The sequence below is a fragment of the Bactrocera dorsalis genome, chromosome 3 (genome assembly GCF_023373825.1).
Source record: "Bactrocera dorsalis isolate Fly_Bdor chromosome 3, ASM2337382v1, whole genome shotgun sequence".
In the NCBI taxonomy this organism is placed as follows: Eukaryota; Metazoa; Arthropoda; class Insecta; order Diptera; family Tephritidae; genus Bactrocera; species Bactrocera dorsalis.
In genome coordinates, this window is record NC_064305.1 from 57052913 (window position 1) to 57078808 (window position 25896).

General features: G+C 37.5%; 1 protein-coding gene across 1 annotated transcript in view; it reads right to left on the reverse strand.

Annotated features, from left to right (window-relative positions):
- The window catches only part of LOC105229326 (myb-like protein Q), a 103319-nt gene that overhangs the window by 67774 nt on the left and 9649 nt on the right, over positions 1 to 25896 (reverse strand). Inside the window, exons 2-3 of the mRNA XM_049451799.1 lie at positions 12014 to 12830; positions 1771 to 2075 (exon numbers count right to left, since the gene is read on the reverse strand). Coding sequence (XP_049307756.1) covers positions 1771 to 2075; positions 12014 to 12101 — 393 coding nt within the window. The 5' untranslated portion in view covers positions 12102 to 12830. The remainder of the gene's footprint in view (positions 1 to 1770; positions 2076 to 12013; positions 12831 to 25896) is intronic.

Below are 25896 nucleotides of genomic sequence, written 5' to 3' on the forward strand. Positions count from 1 at the left end.
AAATAGAAGAAGAAAAGGAAGCCATTCGATCCTAAGTCAGGACTATACAGCTGATTCATCAAAATGATGATTTCATTGTTCAAAAATGCAATTGTTTCAGTCGATGTTTGAGAACTCGCATTACCGTGGTCAAGAGAGATTTGTCTTCGGTGGTTGATTTTCCCTATTTTTGGAAAGAACAGGCAAGCAAATAGTTCTGTACTCTCAGAATGCTCAGTATTTTTATAGTGGCATTATTACGATATATTCAGTTTATCTAAAAAAAAGGCAACAGGTTGCTTTTGGGCGCGAACAGCCTTTTTTGGATTTGAATAATTTTGAAAAACCCATACAGTCGTCTGCTGTTTACTTTCGACCTCGTATATATTCACTATTCTCGCCTGTCATGTTGTCAGAGACGCGTATAAAAGTACCGTTACCGTATTCTTTTAAAAATTTTTCTTCAATGAAATGTTTATGTAATATTGAATGTGTGTCCTGCCAATGTCTACAGGTATAGTTGTTTAAATATCACGATAGGTCGCGGACGACCTTGGAATTATAGGTTTCGCACAGCGTCAATAGATTCCGGATCAATAACTGATGTTGAATGACCTTCACGAAATCCGTCTTAGAAAGATTTTCGACCTCGAGTGAGTTCATCATGCCATCGTTAACACTGGTATGTAAGTATGTAAAAATTATTACATTTTCCCTTAAGAAAGTATACTTTTATATTTTTTGCACCAAATAATTTTTATTTTAATGTATTTGTAGACTCTCTGGTCTCGCGACTCTCTTCGTTGCGTCGAGCTTATTAAATGAGCAAACACAAAAGTTGGTTATTGAGCGCAATAATCATAATAACTACTCCCTTTCTCTACTCTCTTGGTCTCTATTATTGAACAATAATCATACGAGTACAAAAAAGTATGGGGAACATTATTGAATTGTCTGATCAGTATTAATGCTTTCACTGGCTGGTCGATGACTTTTTAACCACCATGTGTAAGAAAGATTGGAAAGTCATTTGTTGTTGATACTGGATATCTCAAATAGGTCTGTGACTAGGTCTGCACTACAAAGAGTTTAAGCTTCTCTTCTTTTAATCCAGAAAAATGGGATCGGCTGTGCTAGTCTACTCGGTTAACACGTTTAGTTTTCATTTCATAAATACTCAATCTCAGTCTCACTAAAGGAACTGTCGCTAGAGAGTTAAGTACCGCAAGTGGAAGTAGCCACAGGAAAGCCCAATCGCCGTGCATACATCACCATCTATGCATGTGTGTGTGAGTTTACAATCACTTGAGTATTTCTGTGCGCTCTTGGGAGTATGGGATTAGAGACGGCAGAACAATGAATTATAGGGCTGTTATGCGCAAGCCGACATATGCCACAGCAGCACGTCAACAGTGAAAAGGTACAACACACCTGTGCTTTGACTTTTTCCTTCGCTTTGTTCGAGTTTACTCGTTACACATTTGTATAAGAACCTTGTAGGAAAATTTCGCAACAAAAGTTTCTGCAGTTTTCAAGTGAATGAAAGTCAAAGGACTTCTGACAAGTGATCGTTTTTGCTTATAGCAAGTTTCTAAAATTTTATAAGAATTAGACTTACTATACATAAAAACAGTTATAACTTACGTTGAGAACAAATCTTTAAAGTAGCCAAAGTAGACAGATATCCTCATTGCTAATTATCCCTACTGGTCCATTAGCCGTACGTTTGACAAAGCCTGCTTGTGCATGTCTGGGCACCGGCTTAGACTTATGTACTCCAACGTGACTTACCTTTTGACCGTGTGTGTATTTATGGCCATTGTTATGACACGAAGCCGCACGTTCATGCGGTTGCAAATCATCCACATCCGTATCTGCTTCCGACTCGGTGTCTTCGTCCAGTTCGGAATTGGTCGCACTGTTGCCTATGCCGTTAGCGTGGCTGTCAGCACTTTCGTACCGTTCAGTGGATTTTTCCAACTTCAACATTTGCTCGGACAGCAGACGTGTATCATATTTGGCTTTTGACTGTTCGGTATCCAAGTCGTATGAGAGTTGGTCGTGATCCTCGAAATACTCGAAGGGTGCTGCAATGGCTGGGGAAGAAAAGAAAAAAAAAAGAACACAATAAGTGACACGCATGTGAACGGTGGGTGTGTGGGAAGAAAATTAGCCGTATTTAAGTATGTATCTTGTACTCCTTTATGAGGGTTTTCGAAACTAAGCAGACATGTACCAAATTACGCACGTGCTTATTTTATACCCTCATGCAAACATTGCTGCCTCAGTGCTAATTTTTTATAATTCTGGGTTATTTGAATAATATAAGTAAATAACGAATTTGACATAGTTCAGCGAATTAAAAGACAACGGCTACGCTGACTAGGGCATGGTGTCCGAATGGACGAAAACACTCCAGCTCGGGAAGTATTCGTCGCAGTACCCGCCAGGGAAGCAGGGAGGAGGAAGACCTCCTCTCCATTGGAAGAACTAGGTCGAGAAGGACCTAGCTTCGCTTTAAAAATATAATATTTGAACTGACATATGGTGCCTAGCCCATTGAACCCAAATATAAAATAAATAAAAATGGGGTAGAACCATCGTCAATGAAAAGTATTAATCGCCCTAAAACTGTATTAGAAACGATTTTTAAGGAAACGTAATCGAAATATATATTTTTTTTTTACGTTTTATTGTAAAATGTCGCACAAAAATGTAAATTAACGTATTATTTTGATTGGCTTAATTTGTTTGCCAGGGCGTATGAGTAACGCATTTTACTATGACTAAAGCAAGCAATAAAAATTGAAAGCTTATAAGTGTATAAGTGTGTTCTCTCTGCATTTTTTCAAACAATTAGTTGCTTAGCATGTCGCCTCAGGCCTCGCATAGAACATGCCACCGACAACGACAATGACAACGACAACAACAATCACTGCAATTGAATTACGTGCGTCGTATGGCCTCTGATAAAGAAATAAAATAAAGAAACTTCTTAAATAAATATATTTAAGCCGCTTTGCCAACACAATAAAATAATGAGCGTAAAATAAAAAGGCACAATAAAAAGTGTGTCTGATTTCCATTCCAAACGCGCGTCGTCAGCCAACCGCATCAATACGCCATTTGAAGCGACGTCCCCGAGTATCTATGCTTGCATGTGTGTGTGTGCATTCAAAGGACATAAAACGCAAGAAAGTCACGTCGCAAAGCGCCCAAAAAAGTATTTGCGCAAACATTTTTTTCCTCACTCCTCCGAATCGCCTGCAGTGCTTGTAGTATTTCATTTTGTTTTATTTCTTTACAATTTACTGGTATTCAGCTGGAGCGAAGCTCTTTCGAATACTTTCTATCTATTTTAATGCTTTGCCAACTTTCGTCGATTTTTTGTGCACTCGAACTTTTTGAATGGGTTAACTGCTTCGCTGGTTGGCAATCTTTCAGCACGTGGGCATAGCGACGCGGCATTTTGCATGCTTTTTTGACTCTTTATTTGGCGCTGAATCCTTCGCCAAATATTATTACCCTTTTCATAGTTGATTTTATGTTTTATTGCGTTTGTTGTGTTCTTTTTGTGGGTAACAAATGTCGCCGAAACACGAAAAAAGCACACAAAGTGACAGTTCGGGATTGTCATCATCGTTGGCTGCTGGAAAATGCGCGGCATGCAAAACGCAAGGCACAGAGGTTGAAACAATAGAAGCGGCCGGGCATTGGCAATACTGGTAATGGCGATGACTTAGCAATAAATCATTCTAATGGTCATGGCGGACGCTGACAGCTTTTGCGGAGGATGTTTATTTTGTTTTAATGTCAGTTTGAAGTTGTTCGGCATTTTCTGTATGCAAAAGTTCAGTTAAAGTCGAAGTAATCGCATATTTCCTTATGCAAATCGATACTGTTTAAATATGACTGAAATTTATATTCCTGCTTCTTGAAGAGAAGTGTATAAACATCATTTCTGATACTAAGGGTCTCTTCATCATAGAAATATTTACGTAAACATTTTTATTTTCTAAGTCATGTCTAAATTCAGGAGACTTTAATAAGTAATAAATAACATGTGACTTCATAAACAGATGATAATCTAGAGTAGAATTAGAAAAACCGGGTAAAATTTGGTCCAACAAAAATATTTATGATTGGATGCATTTTTATAGCATGAACGTGTGTAAAAAATTCTTTGTTTTGATTTTCATCGATTTATTTGAATCACAGCTATATGTAAAAGTTGTTCAAATAAAAATGCTTTCTATTCCAATGTGAAGTTTGTTGGTTAGAAAAGAACGTAGACAAAATTTCAGAGTGATATCATAAATACATAATACTGAGAGACAGACTTTCATCATTTATAAATGTACCCTCCGGGTCCATATTATGAGTGGTCCATATTTCTTTAAAAATGAAGAACTCTACAGAGTCATGATTAATAATTTTTACGTACCGGAATTGGAGGCAATTATTGTGCATGACTTCTGGTTACAAGACGTCGCTGCATGCCATACACCTTACTAAGAAATAAATTTGTGTGGGATTATGTGAAATCGTTTGTCTACGCTGTTAAGTCCGATACGATTGACGCTTTGGAAGAGAATATTCGGCACGTTGCTACTGGCATACTACCTTGGCTGCCTCGAAAAGTGTTCGAAAATTTTGCCTCTCGGTTGAAATTTATTCTATCCAACCACGAAAACATTTTGAGGACTTAGTGGCAAACTTTTAACTTTGTAATAAAACTAAATTCTTGGACTAAAAGAAACACCAGTACCTAATGCTATAGACATTGTGAATGCCTACTGTCAATATACTACTACAAATATACACATGACCTGTTATATATAAAGATGTAATAGACATTTTCACAGACATTGACCTTATGAAGAGATTGTTGAAAATGGTGTTTCAGAAATGTCTATCCCAACACACGATTAGAGACGTCACTTACCACTAACTTGTTTGTTCTTTAGCTATTAGTTTGTGAACTCGAAGGGTTTCAAACAAAATGACTCAACATACTCAAGTGACGACCTGAAAATGTGACATTCAAATGTACTTAGAGGCCACAGCTCTACAGTTCCAAGGACACGGACCACTGGCGATTAATTCGATCATACAACCAACTCACTTTTATAATTTTCCAGACATTACTTTTCATTATTCGAAACTCTTTTTAAAGTCAACTATATGCAGACTCCTCCATACACTATAGTAATGGAAATGTGTAGTACCCCTTTTACCTTCCTTCAAACTGTGTAGGCACATAAATCATAAAGCTGCTCTGCATACAAACAAAGGCGAAAAAAATATGAAAAATGCGACAGATAAACAATAAAATATACGCATACGCGACCAAGTGTGGCTATGTTATGTGGTCATGGCCTTCTATTAAACAGTACAATCACCCAACCTACAGCGAAACGTCAAACTTGTCAACAAAAAAGACTGGATGAGCACTAGTCTAACATACTAAAATTAATTGAGAGGGGAAAGCATCAGACTCGAAACAAATTTCAAATGAGTTGGCTCAGAAATAATAACCTTTTTCAAATAATTTGAACAGAACTCTGTTTAAATTGTTTCTGAAAGTGGATTCGCCCCAAATTGGTCTAGTTAGAAAAGTAGCGGTCTTAGAACAAGTTATGGGAAAAAGGCAAACACTATTTATATATATATCTACATATATACGAGTATATAATCAGTATTTTTCGTTTCAAACTTGGAGAACCTCAACTAAACATAACTTACAATTGATGATATAATTAATCATAAAACTAGTGCCTTATATACCGTTTTTTGGACCAATATGAAATCGTTATGTTTGTGACCAAAGTCTGACCTCTTAAGACATCAACATGTTAAAGTTACTATTTTCTTCATAAAACGGGAAGTCGCAGCTGACTAGTTCGACTTGCGTTTTGCACCAGTTTTCAAGTATATTATCTTACAACTGGTTGTCAAGTAGTTCCTAACTAGTACATTTGACTACCGGTTATCCGTGCGCGTCTGTGTGTTGAAGTCATGTATTTTATTGCTTTTTTATACAGTTGCCATGTTATTCGCCTTGCATATGAATTGTTATTATATTGAGCATTTGTCATTGAAATAAATCGTGAATTGTACGAGTATTTGCATATAAATAATTCCGTTTGATATTCCTCGCATTGAGCTGTAAAATTCAACAATAGCCAAAGCACGATGAAATTGTTATGTAAGTTTTTCGTGCTTTTTACTTCTCTTTTTTAGCGAACTCATGGCAAAGGAAACACATTTTCTTCTGTTTGCTTGCTTTGCTGCAAAGTACCGCTTGTAAATACGAAATAAAAGCAAGGAGCTTTGCATGTTTGGCATGCCTGGCTCAAGTGCCCGGTACAAGCTGAAGTGATTTATATATTCATACGTGATATACATATTTACTTACAACTCTTTGTATGTGTACTCAATAGGAGTGCTTGGAATGCTACAGTCTCCATGTTACACGCTTGCTTAGTGTTACAGATCCAACCATTTGTGTGTATGTATGCAGATGCTCTTAAGTGGCATATGTTTTTGAGTTTTGCGCTTTTTGCAAAATATTTTCTCAAAGCATTGCTTATTTCTGCTTTGCAAGGCGATTGCATGTAGAATTGAACGAGTTTTACTTCTGGAATATATTTTTGTTATTTAAACAAGATATTGCCGATGTTTCCTCTTTAAGAGCAATTGCTTTTGAGGTATTCGTTTACAGTACATCCCAATATGTGTTTATTTATTTTGTTTATAATATATATTTTGCCATTTTATGAAGAAGCTGAAGAGGATAATAGGTATGACATAGATATATATCTTCTCAGCCTAGGGGGGGGACGAAGGGTACAATCTAGAACTGTTTTTATGTCAATACCGAATGAAAATGAACAGTAAGTTATTGGCTCTTTAGCTTCATGTCAGTAGACTCTGAATCGGTGGAAATGGAATTGTGGAAATTTACAAACCTTCATTGATCCATATTTGGACAATAGTTGAATCTGTTACTATAAATTTACCTACTTTGAAAGATTGCCTTACTTTCCTATATCTTAAATATAACTGCATTATATTACCATTGAGCTCAACTATTGACAGCTTCAGAGCACCTTCAAATTAAGGTGCTTAAGCTTCCGATGATTATTTAGTTCGACTTTTCAGATATCAGTTTGTCATTAAATATTTTTACCACTTATGTTAATTTCGCAGGTTGTTGCAAGGCCGTTACAATACTTATTCCTGCCATAAATTCTGTTACAAAAATTACAATGTAAAAAAAATTATATTAAGGAGTTGATTATGTTGATCAGATAAATGACAAAACCAATTAGATATAAGTTTTCACTTGAAAATCTACAGTCGGTCAACGTGTCAACTTCTGATAACGCGCTTGAAGCAAATTAAGCTGAAAAAATTCAAATAGCTGCTTGTATCCCTTTTATATACATTCACTGTTGAATAAATTTTTTAAAAGAAAAATGTCAAATTAGAAACAGAAACACCCAAAGTCATAAAAATGTTATTCGATGGGTGCAACGTAGTCACGATCCAGCTGTTGTACTGGTTTGGTAGGGAGTTTCTCGAAAAGTCGTTACACCTCTTCAACAGAAGTGTTTTACAATTTTTACAAGAAAGTATCAGCAGGATATTATGTTGCAAAGCATGGTAAAACCGATAAGTCATACTCTCTTCGATGAATGGCACTATGATCTTCGAGTAGGAGTTTGTGGTAGTTGTAGAACACCGCCTGTGGAATACCCTAAAAAATTAGGATAATCTCAAGAACCTTTGGCTTGAGCAGCGTTGTTAATACTAAGAGAAAACTATGCATGCTCCTATTGATCAAAGACTGAATCCTTTGAGGGCTTGTATGAAGGCAAATCAAATACAATTTTTGCAGTATTCAAAAAAATTTATAATATTTTAGTCTTTATATCTGATCTGATATAAACCCCGCTGTCTTAGCTTATCAATAATAACTCATTTCTCTCTTATTTAAAAATGGAGGTCTTTTTCATAAGAACATATTATCTCGAGGTCTCGAATACGAACTGCTGTCCCATCCACCACTCCAGGCTTACTTCCGTACGACTTCCATTCCCTTCAAAACGATAAAGCGCTAAAAAATTGAAAGACCACTGGGTTAAATGAAAACTAAATTTTAATATTCGAACAAAATTTTTTGGTTTGGATAACTAACGAAGTAATAAACGAAAGTAGTGAATTTGATACTACCCTTAAAGAGAAATATACAATATTACTAGTTGCAACGAATAGGAAAGTTGTGTTACCCAAAATAAGCCACACAACTATCGATATCGAGTTATATCATTTGAAAAAAGTGATTGGTTTGGGACTTAACCCGTTATTTTTTGTGGTTATAAAACGCCGTTCTTAATTTCGAATGAATGCCTTATTAGTATTGTACTGAATCGAGACTTTTAAGACATTATACCCTTCTCTAGCGGTTAATAAAGCTGTAAGTATTAAACATTTACAAACCAACATAACAGATTACACAACAAGTATTATTTTTAAAGTAAGCACATAATTTGAAATTGAACTAACGAAAAATTATTTATTATATTTTTGAAATCATAGTTTCGCTCACGTTTTATCAGCAACAGCGTTTATGTGCTATTACTTCGTGGTAGTCTAAAAGCCACTGTCATCGGCGAAACACTTCGAACTTGAACAGCGAATTTTGAAAAATGACCTTTTCGCATTTTTGCAACTCGGCACGAATAAAATGCGAAATTCATTGTAATAGTTTAACATTACCGTTACAGCAATTTATCATTGTTATAATTTGTTGAACACAAATAAATTTTTATGCAACCGCACAAATGAAAACTTTGCCGCAGGGAATCACTTTAATGAAACGCCAACAAACCAGCGGCGGGAAGGCGGCAAGTCAAGGACTTTGCTAGGGCGAAAAATGAAAAGGGTATCATCATAAATCACGAATCACATTTGGCTCATCAAAAAGCATACATTTTTATTGTCCTTTTTTGACGGTGCCGCCGTACAGCTTAGCCTTCCAGCATAATTTATCATATTTAAAGAAATATTTATTTGAACCTTGAGCAGTTGCAGAGTGCGTTAGCTGAGCAAAAATTGTTATGGTTAATGCATAAAGGATTTATGTGGTTAAAATGCGGGATTAAAGTAAATATACACTGTTGCATACCGATAATATACATTCTGAGCATAAACTTTTCTATTCTAAGCAATCAACTAACTGGAGTAAGGTTACTTCTCACCTTAGTTCTAGTTATTTTCTTTCTCTTCTGTCTATTTATGAATATGCACGCATATGGCTACGTTCTCATGGGGACTCTTTTTGTCACCCAAACCGGTTTTTGTAGACGAGGAAAGACGAAGAGTGCAATGCTTTGAGGTTTTGTTCGGAACGGTATATGTACATGAAGCGCACAAGAATTTGAGAATGTGATATGAAAGAAAATGCAGAAAGGTATCCGATTCAAGTTTTCGCACTCGTATCGCTCGTGTGTCACCAAATGAAATTCCATTAACTAAAATTTTGTCATTCTCTAGGTATTTTGTATTACCTCATATTTTTCGGATCATTGTGTTGGCACTTATATAATTTATACTGCTAGTGGCTTAACTGAGCCGAGCTTAGTCCCATTTAATAGAGGAGTCTACAACTTACTCAGGAACTGTTTTTTACTATAAAAATTATTTATTCCAATAATTAATCAATTGAGTCGTCAAATTGTTTGAAAATCAATTTCCACCTTTTTCTACGTTCTCGCCACATATTTAAAAAAATGGTTGTATTTATTCCGCCCTACTCCGTCAGTCACATTATACATTCAAATATGTCCAGAGTTACAGACTTAGATTCGATTGTGTCGCTTTTTAATGACATGTACAGAGCCTCCTTTGTTACTGTTGTAACTGGAAAAGGAACGAACTGGCGCAATTTTACAGTAATTGCAAACTAAATCTCTTCCTTAGTTCATTCATGATGTCGAGACTATTACATACCACATACTGAAAACTGATTTCATGAAATTATCAGCCACCGAAACTCTTTCCGTCCCTTTTCGATGTGCCTATGTGATATTCTATCTCTAACTCCTCTCACTCAGCGTGATTCTTCAGAAAGAATCGATCGATCTAGAAAAGCCAGCAAACAAAATGCGAAAATTTCTACGTAAGAACTTGCGAAGAATACTACAGGATCTCACTGTCATATTCCTCTGTTAATTAGCGAAGATTTGAACGAAGATACGAGTTTGCTGCAAAGTATGTGCTTTGTAAATCAAAGAAATGGAAAATTTTATTGAGGCCTTTTGGATAATGACAACTGAATTGGAAACGTTGAAGAACTGCAATGTAGATCTATACTCCGAAATTCATAGTTTTAATATCATATTCTGCACAATTCCTGTGACGAATGCGAGCTCTGCATATTCTTTTTCGACACTTAACCACATGATAACATGGCTGAGGACCAACATGCTTCAAGATAGATTGATCGCACTGGAGTTACGGCAGACTCACAAAGCTTGGCTCACATCGTTTTGTTTTTTGAAAGTTTTCTATTCAATATACGAACTGACTATAGTATTATACATTGGAATAAAGTTTGTCACCCGCACGTCTACGATTTATGAGTTTTTTTTTTTCAATGTAGTAGGATTTGATATTAGTAGGTCGACTTGAAATTTTTTTGCACCATGATATATAACTGTATAAAGACTATTATTATATTTAAAATAATATTCTTCATGTTTCAAAAACTATTTTTGAATCCGCCCTTGCCTATATCTATCTTGATTAGATTTAGGTGATACGTACAACCATTAAGCTAACAACAAAACTATAATACTCTGTAGAAACATGTTGTTGGGTTGTATCCTCTCATCACTTAGGGACCTCTTGAGAAAGTTACCTACGAAGATTGAACCAGTAGCCGCCACATGTCGACATTCATTTTTTTGACATCCAAATACATATTTAATGAAGCCTGGAAGAATGAGTTCCAATTCTGTTTTCCTTATTTCTTGAATATATTGTCTAAATTATTCCTCCTTTGAGAGCCTTAATCTAGTCTAACAAATTAACTTGGTGTTGAGTACAAGCATCGTGTGAAACGTTTCAAGGAACTATGAAATAAAATGGGAGAATTTTGTAAAAGTTAATCATAAGTGTGTACATATTGTGATCTTCATTTCTTCCGAAGTAAATACTATTTGCGAACGACCCCTGAGGTTTTAATGTTGCTCCTAAAACAGCTTTTTATTTTTATTTTTAACCGTGCTTTGATTTTGATTTCATTTCACTTTTCCTATATTTTTTATATTGGATGTTTTGATCTTTTGCAATTAAATTTTTATCTTCAAAGTAAATAAATTAACAAATTTGAAACAACATTACCTGAAAGTTATACGCAGTTAAAATTATGCATCAAATATACTGTACTCTAGTAGTACACCATGTCGTATGAGCAACGTAGAATGTATAAAATCACTTGTGTGAATGCTCAGATCATTTGAGGCATATTTTAATTGCATATAACTTTTAAAGGAATGTTTTTATGAAAAAAATATTGGTTCTTTTTTTGTACAGCGGAAAGTTTTGTTTTAGAATATTTCTTTATCAAAGTTGTAAATTTACTTGATTAATGCAAGATATCAAAAAATCCCATGTTACATAAATGGGAAATCAATTATGATTTATACACGGTTGAATTTGAAAAATTTTTGAGTTTATTCACATTGGATATTTAGATTTAAGCTTAAATTAAAATTTCAAGAGGCTTTTGTACCGAATGAACTGGGAAAATAACGGACACCCTAATGCATAGTATTGTGCATAGTTCCTAAAATATGAAATACGAAAAAGTTTACCAAACTTTGTAAATTTAAGGCTTCAAATACATGTGAGCTTTCATCAGAACTTGCAACCGCATATATCTTTCCATTTACATACTATATGCACATAAGTATATCTGGGGAATATGTATATGTCTTCATGTTTGTAAAAAGCCTCTACTTACCGGCTGTGGCGGCGGGCAATTGTATGCGCTCCAGCAGACAGAACGCGCAGCAGATCCAAATGCAAATAATCCGCAGAAACTTCAACATGTTGCTAATGCTCGAGGTTCACTTAACGTCACAGGAAGACAAGACGGCAAATTCCAGACAAAAACTTGTGTTTTTCCCGCTACTCGCTCGCTATATTTCCTGGTTATTATTATAGCTTTTGCTGGCTCTGCTCTGTGTGCTGTGTGGCGGCCTTAGTTGCTGTCTCAGCGGCGCTTGCCGTGGCTGCTTCTATTATGGTTGCTGTTATCGCTATTGTTGTTGTTGTAACACATGTATTCGGGTCTTAAACAGACAGCTCTTTTGTTGATTGTGCATGCGTGTGAATGTGCGTCGCCGGTGCTTTTCGTGGCATTGCCCGTTTTGTAACTGTAGTTATTCCTTTATTGTTATTGTTGCTTGGGTTTTTGTTGCCACTTCGTTAAGATGGCGAAGTAGGTGGCGAGTGACGCTTTCACATGAGTGTGTTTAGAATGAATTTTCACACTTTTTCACACCAGCGCTCTCAATGGCTCTTCCACTTTACACTTTACGCTTTTCATTTAACTTTTTTCCGAAAAGAGATTTCTTTTTTTGTTTATTGTTTATGTTTTTACACCAGCATCACTTCAGACATTATTTATTTTTCTATTCTTGCTGCTTCCCAACGAGCGAATGGCTGACGCTTTTTGTTATCACTTCTCTTGAAAGAGTAAACTTTTGTTTTTGCTTACTTTATTGTTGCTTTTTGTGTTTACAGTTATTTTTGTTGCCACTTGTACTGTGCTGTACCTAAAAATATACACACGTATGAGCTTACAAAAATTACGAAATCGCACGGTCCTTCGCTTGTTTGGTTACTCAAAAGTTTCTGCACAAACAAACATGTGTGTGTTGATGGTGCTTTTTTGAAGTTCACTGACATTTCTTTGTGTGGAACTCCCACTTTTTTATAATTTCGTGGAATTTCACTGCCTTTACATAACATCAAATGCAGGATTATTCAAGCGACTACTGAATACGTAACATAAAAACAAAGGAGAAAGAATTTGATTTCGTTGGCTACAGCTCGGGGTGCTCGTACTTCGAAAGACGGCTACAAAGCACGTCCTTGACATCTATGGTATTGAAAGCGGAAATTTGACTGTACCTTAATTCGAATAGCATACCAGGTTTATCAGCTTAAACTAGGATGGACCAGCATATTGAAATCCGAACCCACACTGGAACAACATTAGTTAAATCCTACAATTTGTTCTCGAGATAACAAAAAAATACTTAGAAATACATCTTTATCTATATTGAACCAACAACAAAGCAATAATTAATCCCTTTGGTTTCGAATGAGTCACCGCGTGCCAGACGCCGACAGGGCATTCCAATGTCTTGCTTTCTTTTATCATTTGCTCCAAGATTTGCGTTAAGTTTTTAAAAAAAAATGTATTTCTTGTAACTGATGTCGTGCTGGTCGAGCTTCGATGTGAGCTCCTCAGACTGAAATTATTGTCTTGAAGTAGAACCACCAAAATAGTCTAGCGCAGTCTAATCAAGTGACCGTGGCAACTGGACCAATTGGCATGCAAACGAAGCTGCAGTCTCTTCGGAATTGTTCGCTATCGTGATACCAAAATAAGTATCTTCCCTTTCTAAATACGGTTGACCTTCCCTAATCACCATACTCCACAAAAAAGCTTCGAGTTATGGAAGAAATTTGTAAGTACTTTGACTTCGATTGCCAATACAAGAGTTCCAGTTATGGAGCACTTCGAGTTCTGGAAGTTCAAGAGTATATCTGTTTTCTTTGAAACTCGCTCAATAGATATCCTGTCGAAAACTCTATACTTCTAAAATTGTTCTACACATGCGTTACAATGTTACAAGCTTATCATAATGCCAAAATGGAGTTAAACGTTTTAAATGCTTGTGTGTTTTAATTTGAACCTAGCACTGACAAATCAAGGTGAGTCGGTTTGTAAGAGATGTAGAGAAATTCTGATGCCAATTCGCAAATCTTAAAGCAGTGTTTCTTTAACTTTTTCGATGTTAACGTCATTAACAGAGATCGATGAACGACTCGCATGAGGAAAGTTATCGATGACTTCACGACCTTTGCTCAAATCCTTATGTTCGTGATGAAATAGATTTGTTTTTCATTACACAAATCGGCAAACATACTTTTCGCAAGGTAAACTAACAGCTGACAAACGTACACTGATTTGATATATGGAGATCAAGCTTTACACTATATAAAAGAGGTTTGCGCACCAGTCAAATTTGATCAGATCGTCCATATACAAGTACGTACATATATAAGAACAGGTATATACATATGTATAAATTAACAATTGAGAGCTAATATACTGGAGGAACGAAAACACTGAGAGAGCTCTACCAATCAGTCACGTCATCTGCTACCAGACATAACCAGGATGGTGGGAATGAAAGCCCCCTAATAGAAACTTTTACCTAAAAGCCCTAATAAGCTCACGAAAATAGCCACTGGTCGTAGTAAAAGATCCTGCTTTGAAACGTTTTTTGAAGAAGTAAACATAGATGCCTGGGTTACTCCTTGCAAAATATGTATGTCGAAGTTCAAAAATAGATCTCCGCAGCTAAAGAACTCATCGCTTATGAGAAAAGTCGTCGACTACTTCTACTTCCAGATGATGATAGATGACCTCCGGCTCAAATGCAATGATAGCATAAATGGTCTGCTTGCTAACGGAAGTTAAGAGCTTGTTGAGCAGAAAGCGGAAAGGTGGAAAAAAGGATATCACTCTACATAGGGGAAGGCGACATTACTTTACATCTGCGGCTGAAGTATCTGCGAGTAATATTGAACTCCAAATTAAAATTTAAGGAACACCTGGAGTATACTTCGCACAAAGCTATATATAATGCTCTTAATTAGTGATGGTCAATAGAGCTGCGTGCGTTTCAGCTAGCGAGTTTTAATAGCAAAAGCAATGAGTTCAGTAACATTGTCTGCAGAACCAATATGAATACAGGCAGTAGACAAAAAACCATGTGCTAAACAAATTGAGTCAAGTGCTCTCCGAACGATATCAAGCGTCGCTGTTGAAGTCCTTGTTAGTATGCCGCCCATTCGCATCCAGAGAAACGAAATTCGCATGATTGAAACAGCTATCTGAGCCGTCTGTAGGCATAAAAAAGGAGCGAACCAAATGCATCACATTGCAGCAGCAACGGTGACAAACTTCAACCAAAGGATGGTGGACATACAAACTAATTACAGACATCCATTTGTGGGTAGATAGACAGCATGTGGATCTAGACTTCCACCTAACCCAAATACTGAGTGCATAGGGAGTGTTTTCGAAGATATCTGTTCCGACTTTCTTTCGGTCTTAGACTGACCCTGAGCGTTTATTTTTTCAATGCCATCGTTTTTCAAATGTGAGGGAAAAGTTAAAAACTTCACTTGGCGGTAGTTCTTCGGTGGAAAATTTGATAACACTCATGTATCAGTTCTCTGGTAAATGGAAAGCGTCAGCTTTAATAATGAAAAAACTAAGCCATTACGTATACTAAGCGTCAGTCAGTCCATGCGTTAAATGAGACGTAAGTCTTTCTCTCAAGATGTTCATTGCTGTTGTCTCTGGTCCGTTGTCAATAATGTAGACTTTCTGGAGACGGGAGGTGACGCCGTACAAGGGGATGCGCCGTAAAAGCGACTTAAGTAAAATCTGCGCAGCGTTCTAAAAGCACCGTCATTCTTTATTTTTTCAAAGGTCTCAAGTTTTAATATAAAACTAGTAACAGTTTACAAAATATTCGAATATTTTGGAAACAGTTTTGAAGATTGCATTTTGTCTTCGTATTTACAATTCCGATATAATTTTACTTAATTATTTTGTTGCTTTCCATGTTGCTCAAAGCGCTTTTCCAATTAAACGAACAGTGAGCTATGAACAATGGAATTCAGTAGAAGGAAACAATATTCAAACATTTGAATAGTTTTCAACAATTTTGTGTGAGCATGCATTACAGTGTTGTTGTTTGCTTGGAGAGCAACTAAAAAACAATGATGCACTATGTATCTTTTCGCAACGTTGCATGGTACAGAGTGTATTGCTAATTTGAACGTAGTTTCTAGCAACATTTTGCTAAACTTGCCATTAATTAATAATTTTGTTTTAAAAAACCTGCATCTGTTTTTGTGATTCTTCAAATAATCGAGCACATGCCCAGCATAGTCGAATATTATATAGATTACAGTAATATTAAAGAAGTATCTCTTCATTGAACGAATATAGAAATATAAAGTTGTAAGAAATATTTCATAATTTCATATGGACATTAAGCAACTGAACGGTCAGAGACTAAATTTAATCTAGGCTAGTGTGAGCTAAATTTGATACTTCCAGAAAATTACAGAATTAATGAAATCTTAATTGTCGATTTTTGGTTTTAGTAAATAATTGATTGCGTTAATCTGAATCTTTGTTCCAAAGATGATTTACTTTTGCAAATAGTTGTTATATCCACTTGTAATTTTGAATTAAATCGAAAACTTTTTCTTACATGTTTTTAATGTATATAAATTCAAGAATATTCTCTATAAAATTCAAAGTAATCCGGTAAATTGTTTCGGAGTAATAAGCGAATTTGTAAAGACGACTCTGAGCGGAAAGTAACGAGTATCAAAGTCGGTGAAAAATATTTCTCTGAAACGGCTTGACCGACCACCCTTTTGTGAAGGACTTTCAGGAGATCTTCTACAGGAACGACGATTCTTAGAATACTTTAAATTCGCTAAATGTTCGGATATTTTATGTATATATCCAATAAAAATCCTCTCCAGAAAATATTAACAAAAAAACGAGCTTTCGAACTTACAAGTGTATATAACGCCATAGTTATACAAGTATTTGCAAAATATTCCTTTTTTTATGGTTACAAACCGAAAGATGTCTAGACTAATCGTCTTTATATCTAACATATGTAGAAATATCGATAACTGCAACGGTCGCCTTCAGAATAATTCCCTCTAGATGTAAAACACTTATACCAACGATTTTTCTAGTCCAGAAAATACTGTTCATAAGCACTTTTGGGAATGGCCTTCATGTCAGCTCCTTCTGTGAATTTTGATTTATCTCTTTGATCGACTGAAAACGGATTTCACAGAAGGGCAATTTCAGTTTGAAGGACAAAACAAAAAAAAAAAACACGGAGCAAAATCTTGTGAATATTATTGATCGATGGTATTCAGTGTGGTATTGGCTTTTAATTCGATGACAACCGAAGCTCTTGTTGTAAAATCCCATCTGTTGAATCTTCTCACAGTTTTGGCCGTTTTCGATAGACATTCTCACTCAAACGCCTCATTATGGCCAAATAAGACTTTTTTATTGACCGTCTGTCTAAAAGCATTATGCACCAAATCAAGAATCTTAAAAAAAAAACAATTAGCAGCAATTTAATTTGTTAGCGGCTTTGCCGTTAAAAAGTTAAATCCATAAACTCACTCTCCATGAATGTCGGATCGGAAGTCGGACCATCAAGCATGTCCAAAAGACCTGTTCTTCTTGAAAAAAATCTGCTTTATCGGGACATTTCGAGCAAATACGCGTATCATACCCTAAATATCCACCGAAATCATTCTAGCGGACTACTTGAAATATAATTTACCCGGGGAATTTAGTTACAATTTCCGGATGCTTCCTTGTCACAATATATGCATTGTGTATCTCATCTGGCGGAAAATTATATTTCCCTTTCTCTTATGATTACAGAAAATACATATGTATGTAAATAATAGTTGAAAGCCGAAACAACTATATCTATTACTTATCTATGGAAGCAATTTTCGTTTATTTTGATGATATCTCCTTCAGGTGTACATATCGGGATGGTTTCTGAGTTAGTAGACACCTGGAAAAGTTCTTTGAAAAGTCAGCATAAATCGCCCGCGGTATTGTGCAACTTCCTCGCCCGTATTTGAAAGACTTGGCGCTCCAAGAAATAGTAACTAAGCTCTGAAAATGTAATTATTTTTCAATCCTTTTTATGTGTAGCAGAGTTTAACCAGTTTTGAGTCTTCAAACGACTTCAACTTAAGGAAAATGGAATAAAATTTCTCTTTTTCATAAGAGTTTGATATTTTATGAACATAGTATTCTTCATGGAACTTACAGAAGTAAGCGAGTTGGAGTTTTGGAAGCAATCCAATACTACAATAGAATTCCGAAAAAATTCTATGGATGAGTAACTTGCCGATTTTTAGTGATGGCATCATCGTAAAATTGAAATGAGTGTGTTACGACATTCAAAAAGAAATTTAGGAGACTACAATTTTAAATAAAATTTCTCTTATATTAGTCTAGAAAAAATAGATAGATAGATAGACCTTCTTACTACAAGATCACGGTAAAATTATGGTAGAACAGTTGTATTAGTAGACTTATAGTAGCGAGTCTCTCGCTACCGAGCACACCTCACTTTATTCACATATTTTGTGAGATCTTTTGTTCCAAGCCATCATTAGCCGTACTGCTATGCATATTTAACTTTTATGGATTATTGTTAAGCAATATCGGATACTTGCATTGTTATGTGCATTATTAGTGAGCGTTATTTGTAGTTGGCTGCTTAAGAGATTTGATATATTGTCGGAACCAAGACGAAACTTTGCGAATGCAGTTTCCTCTCCAACTATTCAATTCCAGACTATTCTTCTGCATGTTTGATTGTATACTTTGGCATAACTTTGTCGGGACTTGCGCACACACACACACACACTAACACAGCCACGCGTTGTTACACAAATACAGTGAAAGTTGCAAACTTCCCAGGGCATTGTGTCGGCAATTGTCAGTGAGTCAGTTTCGATGAAGGCGGAAGCGGTGCAGAGGAAAAACGGTTGAAGTAGATAAATTTTCAGCAAGCTAAAAAAAAGAACAACAACAAGCGCACAGAAGAGAAGAGTTATGAAAAGAAAAAGGAAACTTTCGAATTTCAAGCAATTTCAAACCAGTGAATGAGTGCGCCGAATAACAAAATTGCGCGCACGCACACACGCACATGCGCTTGCAAAGAGTTATAAACCCAGCTCAACCGCACCACCGCACGTCCGGACGCCCGCACGCTGCCGCAGCAAGTTATCGGTGAGTTATGAGTTGAGTACAAACTGGCCAAACTGCCAAAGGAGCAGCGCACACATACACACACACACCCACACAACTGCAAGTGATTGCAGTTATACACGCGCACACACTCCCACACCAGTGCAGTTACAAAGCGGCATACGCAAATTGCTCAATTTAAATTGCGCTTTTACTTTTTTGCCTTGTGTTGCTGATGGATGCATAACGGCAGTGATTTTTGCAACTTTGCTGCCGCTTTTGCGCATATTTCCGTCCCGAACGTATGCACTAGAGCTACAGCTACAACTCTTTGTGGCGTGTATGTGTGTGTGGATGTGAGGGGAGGTGGAGGTGGAGCGGTTTATTGCGCTTTGGCGTTGCATTTGAATTTGATGTACTGCCAAGCGCAGTGACAGTGCTGGCGTCCTACAAAATTCATATGCTACAAATGGCACAGTGTTGCCACATAGTTAACGTTTCATTTGGTACTTTGAGTGGACTGTCGCCAGAAGGCTCTTTATTAATTTCTGAAGCTTTTCTAACATTTGCTAAGCATATGTTCCGATAGAAATATTTTCAAAGTCATGCTCCAGCTTAAATATTATAGAGTTTGAGGCAACCCTGCTTTTATGCACATTAATAAATATAATTTTGATTAGCTTTGGCTTCTAAATAAAAACTATTATATTAAAATTGACCTAAATTATTTTTTGTTTTCATAAATTTATACGCAGCGTGTATTTTCTAAGGGTTATATGGAGCATGATTAAGATAAAAAGGAGTTAGATTCAAATTTTCTGTGCAAAAAAAAATTTCAAACTTTAGAAAAACTTTTTGAAAGAACATGGCAAGTCCTCGAGTTAGTTTATGATCGGAAAATTTTCTCAAAAATTGATAGGCACTACAAAGTGAGCGTTAAATCCAAGGTGAAGTCTACAAAGAGAAAGTCTAGCCTTACATATGGTCACCTTAAATTCAAAACAATATATCACCAAAAAAATAAAAATTGTGTTTTTTGTTGCTTATGTTTCATTACATCATATTACATATCTGTTGATAAAAATTTCAGCTCCTGCTGTTAGATATAACCAATTTATAACCTATATATAACCAGTTGGTAACCAATACTCAAATTTGGTTTCTATATGAGATCTCATTTATATATTTTTTTCTTCGCTTAAAAAAATGAAAAATTAAGATTTTATTTGCATTTTAGTGACGATTTATACTCGAAAAGAAAGAAACCTTAAATTCGATTTCATCGAGCTATAATACCCTTCACAATAAAAAATACAAAAAGATTCGATAAAATAACTTGATTTTGATGGGTCAGTTTGTATGACAACTAGATGCTATAGTGACGCGATGTGAACAATTTTTTCGGAGATTGTAACATGGCCTTGTACGAGTAAATAATCTAGTTTCGAGATATCTCCTCAAACGAAAAATTTCTCCATACGAGGACTTTACTTTGAACGTTCACTTTGCATGACAGCTATAAGATATAACTACTCAATATTGGTGGTTCAGACAAATCAGCAACCAACATCGATATATCAAAAACCGAACCTATTTTTATGATTGAGCAAATCTTCTTGAAGACACTTATTTCCTGCCAACATGCAAAAAATAAAAAAAAATGTGGCAAAGTTCTATCAGCAGCGGATTTGTGCGCAGTAGAGCCCCAAATATGAATACTCTGCATTCGCGCTAGTATTAGTGAGGCAAATATTTACACCAAAAAAGCCGCTGACTTATGTGGTTGTAAGGTCTTGCGGCTTACTGTTGACTACAAAGTTCGTCAGTTGGCGTTTGTGTTCATATTCCCCGAAAAAGAAGCTTTCGCATAAAGTTTTTTCCTCCACTCATTCATTCGCTAACTCACTTCCTTGCGCGGTCATTCATTCCCAACGGACATTTATGAAAAGTTTGCTCTTCTAATTTACTGGAAGAAAAGTGAATAATTCTTCGAGTTTTTTCTGCCACATTTCATTTCATTTCTGCTTAATTTTTCGTTTTAATTTAATTTATGTTTTTTTTTTTTTGTGTAATTTCCCCTTTACTTTAGTTATTTGTGTTTAGTTTGTGTACCACTGACCCTTTCAGTCGTAGTTTACACTCTAGTTGATTCTAATTTGCGTTTTCGAGCGGCGGTGAATGGTTGATAAGGTGCTCCTAAGTGCTTTATGCTCTTGTACTAGGCCGTTTTATTATTCTCTTCCCAAACCATTTTTCTGTAGAAATATAAAAAAGTTAGCGAAAAGTGGAAGTGTTTTAAATTATAGGTCAACACATTTCGCCAAGGCTAATGGAGGCTTAGAAATTGTGCCATGGCTGGGATTACGGACGAAAAAAGTTATTTTATAATAGTAAAGATTGGGAGTTCTTAAATGGATTTATCTTTAAAAATAGGCCGTTCTTGAGTAGAGATCTTTTGATTCCAAAGCTCTGGGGATAGAGCTAAACTAAGAGCGATATGACAGATGTTTCGTTATATGTAAATTTATTTTCATGACGAAAAAGCATCTTTTACTAATTTTGAAGAGTGCGCAATTATTAGTGATGCTTAAAGGACCACCATTGTGTTATCGCTATTCGTTTATGTTGAATATTTCATCTGTGTATCATAGTCCAAATTATTTTCAATGTCTCACTAACTGTAAAGGGTAACAAGAAAGTTGGAGATGGAGTTTTCTGGCAGGAGCTCTCAATCAACTCTTGCTACAGACCGTCAGACCACTGTAGTATTTTTCAAGCAGAAGTGGTTGAAGTGGATGTATTTCGCCGAAGTGCGGCTTTATTTAAGGAGGTGTGCCCCCATTTCCGATAGCATAGCTGCAATACAGAACTTAAATTCGCTGGCAGTGTACTCAAATATAGCTACGGACTGCATTCAAATTAAATTTGTCAGAGTACCTGGCCACGACGGAATTGTCGGAAACCATTAAGCCGGTGAGCTTGCAAGAAATATTAGTGTTACGCAAGTTCCATCGCGGTGGAAACAAGCAGTGGACCCTCGTCTTCGTGCACTCGGGCGCTGGGTCTACTATAGGCTTCAAGTCAGCTTATCAAGCTTAGATCGGTAACCAGCATTTTTAAAAGGTCCTTTGAATTGTTATTTCTTAGCAACGTTTGTCCTCTACTGTCCAGTACTCGCCAGCCCAAGGTTGAAGTAGCTCGATTGTCATACATTCCTCGAAGTCGGCAAATTGGGTGGAATTGATATTAACCACCTTAATAAAATTGAGTGTGCAATTATTGGTGGTCTCACGAAAAATCACCCAATTTACCTAACATAACCTATGTGTTCGGGAGTTTTTGTGCTATCAAAGGTACTTCTAAGGTAAGTGGGTTCTAACTGCAATCAGGCTTTTCGTCCTCAGTGATAACAGATGAAGTGCCATTGTTTCGCTGGTGCTTTGTTCTTGACACTTTCTGGTATCTTCACGAACTGTCTGCAGGCGTGCGCCATCGCTATGCAGTGACGAGTGATCATTCCAATCATCTTCCCACAGTATCTTCTATCCAGTGTCAGTTGTTACTTTGTATATATGTACATGATTTATCGCTTTACTTTTGTAGTTTGGCACCTCGATAGATCGTTTCATTGCATTTTGATCTTCCTTGCCATACTTCTGTCTTGATCGTCATATAGACAAAGCATATGTTTTCCAACATCGGTTCTGTTTTCGCATGACAGCCGAACACCACTCTTTGTGATCTTGTTTTGATCTCATTACCCTCGATGCTATTTTGATTATGCACCCAGTAGAAGTTAAGGTGCTCGTTCTTGATGATATTCTTCATTACTACCCTGCTTACCCTGACACTTTTGGTTGATAAGTTAAACGAGGTGCTCGTCCACGCAGACGTTAACTCTGCAGTTGCCTGCTGATATATTAGAGGACTGCACCGCGACTTTCTTAATGGACAGAAAACATCTGCTTGAAATATAATGTAGTGGTCTAGCAATTAAAAGACTTCTTCTTCTTCTTATCTTCGCTTAATCATCCGTATAAAAGTTTATTGTATTACGCGCAGCTCCATATTTTTACGTCAATGACCTCTTTTCATGTTTACTCCGAATCTTCTTTCTCAATTGCAATGTGGGATAATGTCAATCCGCCAAGCCCCCGAGCTTTACCGATATATTCTATACATATATTTCAGCGAAGCGATCTAGGAGGCTGGAGTCATGTGTAGAAGTTCACGCAAGTGAGGAAAGTTCTCTGATCGCCATTCACTTGTGAGTGGCCAGAAACGATTTTTTGCATACGACTCAAGCAGCTCACGACTTCCGGTCTTTGATCAAGTATCCTCTGGGTAGCCTAAGAACATCCGTTTGAAGGCGAGCTAACGTGAGAAGGCGAAACATCCCCTGCATAGGGTTGTGCGCTGGGTTTGGGACCCGCCACGTAAAAAAAACCAATGAAAAGCAACAACAAGCCTCGGATGAGTGACCCCCCTTTTGATGACGACCATGGCAAACGAAATAAGGATTACGAATTGAGGGCATGCACCTGGAATGTCCGGTCCCTTAATTGGGAAGGTGCCGCTGCCCAGCTGGTTGATGTCCTCGTGAAAATAAAGGCTGACATCACCGCCGTCAAAGAAATGCGATGGACGGGACAAGGACAGAGACAAGTAGGTCCTTGTGACATTTACTACAGTGGCCATATAAAGGAGCGCAAGTTTGGTGTTGGATTCGTGGTGGGAGAGAGACTCCGTCGCCGAGTACTATCATTCACTGCGGTGAATGAACGTCTAGCCACAATCCGCATCAAAGCGAGGTTCTTCAACATATCGCTGATTTGCGCCCACGCCCCGACGGAAGAGAAGGACGATGTGACCAAAGATGCCTTTTATGAGTGCTTGGAGCGCACTTATGAGAGATGCCCCCGCCACGATGTCGAAATCGTGCTTAGTGACTTTAATGTCAGGGTAGGCAAAGGATGTATCTTCGGCACAACGGTCGGTAAATTCAGCCTCCACGATGAAACATCCCAAAATGGGTTGAAGCTGATCGATTTCGCCGGGGCCCGAAATATTGTTATCAATAGTATTAGATTCCAGCATAGAAAAATTCACCAAGCTACCTGGCTGTCTCCGGATCGAAAAACCACCAACCAGATAAATCATGTTTTGATAGACGGAAGACACGTCTTCAGTGTTTTAGATGTGCGTACGCTCTGAGGTTCTAACTTCGACTCGGACACCTATCTTGTTGCAGCCAAGATAAGCACCCGCCTCTGTGCAGCAAAAAACGTACGTTAACAAACACAAGGAAGATTCGACATCGATAAGCTGCAAACACAACAGACAGCCGAACGGTCGGCTTGCACTCCTGCTCTCTGAGAGCACTCATCAACAACTCGGTATAAGGGAACTGTGGGACGGCATTTCAAACTCCTTACGTACAGCTGCAACGGAAACCATTGGTTTTCGGAAAGTGCAAAAGAACAGCTGGTACGACGAGGAGTGCCGTGTCGCAGCGGAGAGAAAACAGGCTGCCTACCTCGCAACGTTACGATCGACCACAACACGTGCGGGATGGGATAGATACCGAGAGTTGAAGAGGGAAGCGAGACGCATTTGCAGACAGAAGAAGAAGGAGGCCGAAATGCGTGAGTACGAACAGCTCGATAAGCTGGCCGACAGGGGTAATGCTCCAAAACTCTACGAAAAGATGCGGCGGCTAACAGAAGGTTTCAAGACCGGAGCATACTCTTGTAGAACCCCCAAAGGTGATCTAGTTACCGATGCCCAGAGCATACTTAAATTATGGAGGGAACACTTCTCCAGCCTGCTGAATGGCAGTGAAAGCACAACACCGGGAGAAGGCGAACCCGATTCCCCAATCGATGACGATGGAGCAGACGTTCCATTACCCGACCATGAAGAAGTTCGAATAGCAATCACCCGCCTGAAGAACAACAAAGCGGCAGGGGCCGATGGATTGCCGGCCGAGCTATTCAAACACGGCGGCGAAGAACTGATAAGGAGCATGCATCAGCTTCTTTGTAAAATATGGTCGGACGAAAGCATGCCCAACGATTGGAATTTAAGTGTGCTCTGCCCAATCCACAAAAAGGGAGACCCCACAATCGGCGCCAATTACCGTGGGATGAGCCCCCTTAATATCGCATATAAGGTTCTATCGAGCGTATTGTGTGAAAGATTAAAGCCCACCGTCAACGAACTGATTGGACCTTATCAGTGTGGCTTTAGACCTGGCAAATCAACAACCGACCAGATATTCACCATGCGCCAAATCTTGGAAAAGACCCGTGAAAGGAGAATCGACACTCACCACCTCTTCGTCGATTTCAAAGCTGCTTTCGACCTCACGAAAAGGAGCTGTCTTTATGCCGCGATGTCTGAATTTGGTATCCCCGCAAAACTGATACGGCTGTGTAAACTGACGTTGAGCGGCACCGAAAGCTGCGTCAGGATCAGGAAGAACTTCTCTTATCCGTTCGACACCAATTGAGGTTTCAGACAAGGCGACTCCCTATCGTGCGACTTTTTCAATCTGCTGCTGGAGAAAATAGTTCGAGCTGCAGAACTTAATCGAGCAGGTACAATCTTCTATAAGAGTGTACAGCTGCTGGCGTATGCCGATGATATTGATATCATCGGCCTCAACACCCGCGCCGTTAGTTCTGCTTTCTCCAGGCTGGACAAGGAAGCAAAACGAATGGGTCTGGCAGTGAACGAGGGCAAGACGAAATATCTCCTGTCATCAAACA